Genomic DNA, 6,409 nt, shown 5'->3' with positions numbered 1-6,409 from the left:
TATTTTTTATTTATTAATCAACAAATTATTATATAAATTCAATTAAAATATGTATTATAATATTGAAAAACAGTATTATAAAATTATTTAATATAGAAAAAAACGTATATTTGGAAACATATATTTTTAAAAATGTGCAAATACCAACATTTTAGCAATAATATCATTGAAACAACTCAAAAGTAAATTATAATAAAGAAAAAATAAATAAATTCACAATATTAAAAGATTTTCTTCATTGTCGATTAGGCGGCGCCTAGACGGTGTAAGCGGCCTAGGCGGATCCCAAGCGGCTAAAAAACACCTAGGAACCAAAAAAACGCCTAAAGGGACTAATTGAAGAAAATCGGGACGGATTCTCGATTTTGAGCGCCTAGGCAGTCGAGACGGTTTTCGTTTTGAACAATGGGAGAGTCACAAGCTAGCACAACGATATTTCGTTTCGTTCACGGTCTTGGAGCGAAGTGGTGTTGTTGCTTATCACTTGGATTTACTGTATCATGCAAAAATACATGATGTCTTCCTCGTCTCTCGTCTAAAGTTGTTTCATGGCGAGTTTGACGAGTTACCAATTGGTTTTGATTCACGTCGGTTCCCTTGGCAGTATGTGTCATTCGCACTTCATCTATTGACGGTACGCTAGAGAAACAACTTCTGATTCAGTGGGACAGTACAACTTTGGAAGATGCAACTTAGGTCCCTTATGACACATTCGTATGTGATTATCCAGATTTCAACCTTGAGGACAAGGTGCTTATTGAAGGAGGGGCAAATGACACGATGTGCCGAAAAATCGACGTTCTACTCAGACTAGAAAGGCTCCTACGTGGCATGATTCCTACATTAGTTAAGATATTGGTTTTTATTTATTTAATTAACTATTTAGTTATTATTCTTATTGGATTAGATTTAGTTTTATTGTTCTATTAGGAGTAGGTTCGCTAGCCTATTTCAAAGGCTTGATTTCGTTATTTTTAAAACACAGAAGTTTAATAATCAATTTCAGTTTGCACTTGCTAGAAAAGTGTTAAGGCGTTCTTGATTGTCTTTACCCAAATACATTCCCGTTTGATCGATTTTCAAGTAGTCATATCAGCCGACTATCGGAGATTTCGAGATCTTTTTAATGATGTGATTTTCATTTCTTGGTTGATATTAAAGAGGAGAATTGTTGAGAAGTGGATTCGAATGAGTATAGTCTTCAGATTCTAGTTGTTGTTTTTGTGAAGATAACTTTTCCCCATCTGTTGTTTGATTGTGGGGTTTCCAAACAAGTTTGGGCAGATGTGGCCAATTGTTGCCATGTTTCCAAACAAGTCTGTGTTTTTGTTACTGTTGTAATTTATGTAATTTGTAAAGATGGAACTTGTTGTGTGTTCACTCATGATAAAATGGAAAAGGGTAGAGCAGCTTCAATTGAAATGAAAAGAAGCAAATGAATTTGATTAGAGTGGACAAAATAACAGGACTTTAGATAACAGGACTATCAACAGCTGAACATAAATATCTGCCTGGTTTTTCCAGTTTAAATTAACTAACATACAGGGTTATCATCAGTAGCATCAAGATTGGAAGCAAGTACTAATTGTGGCTCACCAACATACCCTTCTTTCCTTGCCTTCTTCCGCTCCCGCTGCAACCTAAAGTTCTCTCTCTTCCTCGCTCTGTAGCTGTTGGGATTCTCCGGTTGAATTACTCGTGGATAAACACTTATCTGCCAATCACAAACACTTACAATCAGCATCCTCAATCATACTTAACAAGTTCTAAATTCAACAACAAGGTCTGTTCTACCTTCTTCTTATGTTCAGGTCCGAACTTCTCAAACTTCACAAGTCCATCAATCAAGGAAAAGATAGTGTGATCCTTCCCAATCCCCACATTCTTCCCTGGATGGAACTGAAAATATGCCAAAACACAACACTTCTTTCTTAAATCATCTTAATCAACACAATTCTTCCCATCCTACATAATCAAATTCTATAACATACATATACATGTAAAATCAAACTTCTCTGCTGCTCATAACAAAATATTAAAAAAATACTAAAATTCATGTTCCAATCTGTATGCATAAGCATAACCAAAAACTTCTAGATATTCCTTTCAAAATAGCTATAAGCAACTATTTCTCAGTCTAATCAAACACACCTAGATTTTTCTTTCAAAATAAGGATATGTAGCTACTTCTCAATCTAATCAAACATTTCTATTCTACACTTAAAAAAGCAAAAAGTAGCTACGGAAACGATAACAAACGGACACAAATGCTAAAATTAAACATGTAATTGTAAAACCACATCAGAATTACAGTAAATCTACTACACATCATTATTCTGTTGAAGAATGCCAATTTCGATTTCCAAAAAGATTAGTCTCTTACCCTCTTCTTTTTTAAACTATCCTTCAATTCAAAGCTAAATCAAACATCAAAATTATAATTAATACAGAATTTTTTTAATAATCTATGAAATTAGTGAATTTTTAGAAATTTAAAGGCCGCACCTTGGTGCCGCGCTGCCGTACGATAATTGCGCCGGGTTTAGCGACTTGGTCGCCGTAAATTTTGACGCCAAGACGTTGGCCTTTAGAGTCACGGCCGTTCTTAGTACTCCCCGCTCCCTTTTTGTGAGCCATTTGAATCGTCAATGGACACTTGGGAAAAGAGACGGAGTTTCTGGAAAGAGTCAGCTTGAAGGAGCTAGTATCACCCTTGAAAAAGGAAGATGTCGAACTTGAAGATAGAGATAGACCTTTGAATGAGCCTACCAAATTGAAGCTTATTGCTGCCATTGTTTATTTTAGCTGAATATGGGAAGAATATCAAATTAGATAGCTTTCGATTTCATAGCCAATTAAGAAATTAAATTAAGAGGTGAGTTAGGGCTTACAGAAAAGAGGTAGGAGGAAACCAAGGAAGGAGAAGAAGAGGTGGGAAATGATCTAAGCTTATCTTCGAATGACTACGCACGTGCGACCTTAATGCACATGTTTTAGAAGGATTAAAATTCTGTTTGGCATTGTTAACCAACCCACGGTGGATAAAAATGTAAGAAAAAATTGTTATGGTAAGAGTATCTATTTGCAAATTAAGGCACCATGCAAATAATTCAATTAAGGTCGAGTCTCTTTCTAGTTATTCTTTGATCTATCTAATTTCGACGTCGGAGTATTCCTAAAGACTGATCTTAATATAAGAAGTGTCCGCAAGTGAAAGGCAACACTGAAAGTCTGACATCTCTATTATTTGGTGCACTGACCGTGAAGACCAAGCGAATTTCAGTCCCTTTCTATTCAAATATGATTGGCAACCGGTCTACCTCCACTCTTGTTAGGGAGATGCTTGTTGTAGCCATCGGAGCATCTGACTCTAGGCGTGAAGAGTCCTTATTGAGCCTCATTGGGATGCCACTAAACTTTCCTCCATCTTACGGAGGTCGAACCCGAAGAAGAAGAAGCGGGAACCTCCACATAGCTAATCAGCATCATCAGAAGCTTCCAAACGAATCAAGCAGTGCAGACCACCGCACAAATGAAGATCATCAAGCAACAACATGCTCTACAAGAGAAAACGCCAAAATATGGGAGTTCCTCAAGACTAAAAGGGCTTCACAGAGGCATACCTCAACCTCGGCCACACCATCACAGCTGTGAGCACGGATTTTCATATGATTTCCATGATGAGAATAATTATGCCTTTGTGTTCGATTAAACGAACTAAGATCTAAGTTCCTCAATAAATTTCGAGCTTTCAAATCCCCCAAGATATCATATTAGTACTTTACGTATTTTATTTTGGAAAAGTATCATGACGTACGTTCGCGTCATATTTTTATAGATTTTTCATAATTTTTCTGATTTTTTCCGAAAAACACTGAAATAATATATTTCTCTTCGCAGACCGGAACTAGGATGAGCTCAGAAATTTATAATTTAATTTTTGAAAATAAAAAATAATATTCCACTTGGAAAAATCTAACTAAACATTTTCAATTTATTTCATATTTTTCTGACTTTTTTTGGTCTCCTCGGCTCTATTCCGTGCCTCTAGCTCTAATTAGACTATAATTAGAGTCGAACAGTACGGAATTTTATCAGTTAGAGGCACATCCTGATACGAAGGGATTTGCCATAAAAATTCAGAAAATGTCAAAAATATTTTCGTACGAATTAGAGCCACTCGACATGAATAAGGTCGGGCCGGGTCGGCTCTAATTAGAGCCGAGCCGGTCCTATTCCGACTGCTCTAATTCATGATTTTGGTACAATTTTAGATTTTATGGGTCTTTTTTTTCTATAAATACAAGTCCAAATTCACTGATTTTGATACCAAAAATTAGAGAAAAATAACTCTACTTGATAGAAAGATTCTTATGATTTTTTTGAGGAACTTTTCTAAAGAGTGAAAGAAGCTTTATTTCAATTTGTCTCTTTTATTAAAGTTTTGGGTTTTGATCTTCTTCTATATTAACTTATCTTAATATACTTCTGAATTTTTCATACTTACTCTTATGCTTAAATTGTATATTCATCTTTTGAAGTGTTCTACCTTATGTCATGCTACCATGCTCTGATGTGTTTAAGAACCTTTCAAAAAGAATCGTGTAACTCTAATCTATATCAAGCTCTAATATTATTCATTTCAGATACATTTAAAGCTTTGATATATGTTTCGCTCTGATACTATTTAAAATCTTAGCTCTGAACTATTTTTACTTTTAAACTATTTAATCCTCTAAGTGTTTTCATTCTTAGCAAAATTCGGTAGCTCAACCCTTTATGGGGAAGTATCCAAAACCTGAGAAAGTTCATCAATTCTAGGGGAGTAAGTAAAATCTATTCATTCCTCTGAATATTTTTATCATCATCAGAATGGAGAAGATTGTTGAAACCCAATGTTGATAAAGTTTTTTATTATGATAAAAATTACAATTAAGAAATTAGATCCCCAAGGAATTAAAAAAATCAGAATTAATTTTGTGTGTTTATTTGCTAACAATTGTATTCAAGTATTTTAATTGATTAGAAGCAATATACACAAATAAGCAAAAGGCCTTAAAGGAATAAAGGCCCAGCCGAAAAAGTCCATAACCTAGAAGCAGAAGTCTGTGCGAAAGTTAAACAGAAGATTTTCCTATTCTGGAAAAATATTAGAAGACATAAGACTTTGTCAAAGAAACTCATCTATCTCTCTGTCATGATAAATAAAAAAAATGTGCATTTTGCAAATTCAGAATTCAGAAAAAGATCATTGGACACGCTTCTCAATGGTCAACAATCCTCTGAATTTAGAAACGGTTATTTCCTTAAATGGCAATATGGGTGCAACAGTCAGAAGCTCCGAAGAAGAACAAAAGTTGGTTCTTCATAATGGCTCTCTTCTGATTCAAACGACTAGTTTCAATGCTCCACTTATAAAAGCCAAGTCCAATCTCCATTTTCACAATTGATCATCAAGCTTAAAAGAGATACATTGCAAAAGTGAAAAACAAGAGCAAAGAGAAAATACACAAATCATTTTCATATTCGTGTAAACTTCTAGAGAGAGATTAGTTCATATTAATTTCATATCATAACTTTTATGTTGTAAAATCAGAAGCTCTATTGTTGCTTCGGTTATAGGTGTTGGTCCTTTAATATTGTGAGAATTAGTTCTAGAGGGGGGGGGGGGGGGGGGGTTAATGGAACTATTAAGATTTTAAAGCTTTTGTGCGTTCTTAAACATTTCTCACAGCACACAAGACAGATTAGAGTGCAAATGTCGGGGTTTATAGTCAATTTTAGTTAACTCATAACTAAGATTGTTTTTGTCCTTGATTCGGAGAGCAACACTTAGAGGGATTCTGAACCTTGCACGTTGGAGATAACACTCTGATTGCTTTAGCTATTTCAAAGTAGATTTATCCTAATTCGGCTTCCTGCCTACATCCAGTCCCCAGAATTCGTCTTCCAAGCTTTAATCCACTACTGAGCTCTTTGTGGTAGAGCACAAACCCTTACAATAGTTGTTGAGCCAATTACATAGTACCTTCCTCTATAATTCTATACTCCGACTAACTATCTACCTCTGTTTGCTAAATACCGAACAAACAGAGCTTTTGAACTATTCTAGAGAATTGATGATTTTTGTTCTAATCTAAGAACACATTGAATGATCTGAAAGAAAAGATTACACAAGAAATATGAAGGTGTTTGTGTAAAGCAGTTCTTGCGTTTTCTTTTGCTCTTTGAAATTTTAAGAGATAATCACTTAGAGCTTTTTGCTTGAAGATCCTTGTTTCTCTTGCATGTCTGTGTGTCTTCAAGGTTACAAATGAAAGGTTATTTATAGTTGACATTTAAGGAAGACGTTATTTCGAATTTCAAAATAATCGTTGAGAGGGAAATTGTGCAGCTGTCTTTTTCACTT

General features: G+C 34.9%; 1 protein-coding gene across 1 annotated transcript; it reads right to left on the bottom strand.

Annotated features, from left to right (window-relative positions):
• Nucleotides 1-1,389: 1,389 nt before the first annotated feature.
• LOC136234214 (large ribosomal subunit protein bL27c) lies at nt 1,390-3,018 on the bottom strand. The gene is made up of 4 exons (XM_066024007.1): nt 2,892-3,018; nt 2,506-2,805; nt 1,795-1,899; nt 1,390-1,714 (listed from the first exon to the last, which is right to left on the bottom strand). Exons 2-4 carry the CDS (start codon nt 2,791-2,793, stop codon nt 1,535-1,537), a joined length of 573 nt encoding a protein of 190 aa, XP_065880079.1. The 5' UTR covers nt 2,794-2,805; nt 2,892-3,018; the 3' UTR covers nt 1,390-1,534.
• Nucleotides 3,019-6,409: the final 3,391 nt, after the last annotated feature.

This window comes from Euphorbia lathyris, chromosome 6 (genome assembly GCF_963576675.1).
Source record: "Euphorbia lathyris chromosome 6, ddEupLath1.1, whole genome shotgun sequence".
NCBI lineage: Eukaryota > Viridiplantae > Streptophyta > Magnoliopsida > Malpighiales > Euphorbiaceae > Euphorbia > Euphorbia lathyris.
Note: the sequence above shows the minus strand (reverse complement) of the source record. Positions and strands in the feature narration are given on the sequence as shown.

Excerpts from the sequence above, each read along its gene's own strand:
- LOC136234214 (XM_066024007.1), bottom strand. The coding sequence starts at position 2,793 with ATGGCAGCAATAAGCTTCAATTTGGTAGGCTCATTCAAAGGTCTATCT. Across the intron at positions 1,900-2,505 it reads TACGGCAGCGCGGCACCAAG|TTCCATCCAGGGAAGAATGT; the intron begins GTGCGGCCTTTA and ends GCATATTTTCAG. Across the intron at positions 1,715-1,794 it reads GACCTGAACATAAGAAGAAG|ATAAGTGTTTATCCACGAGT; the intron begins GTAGAACAGACC and ends TGTGATTGGCAG.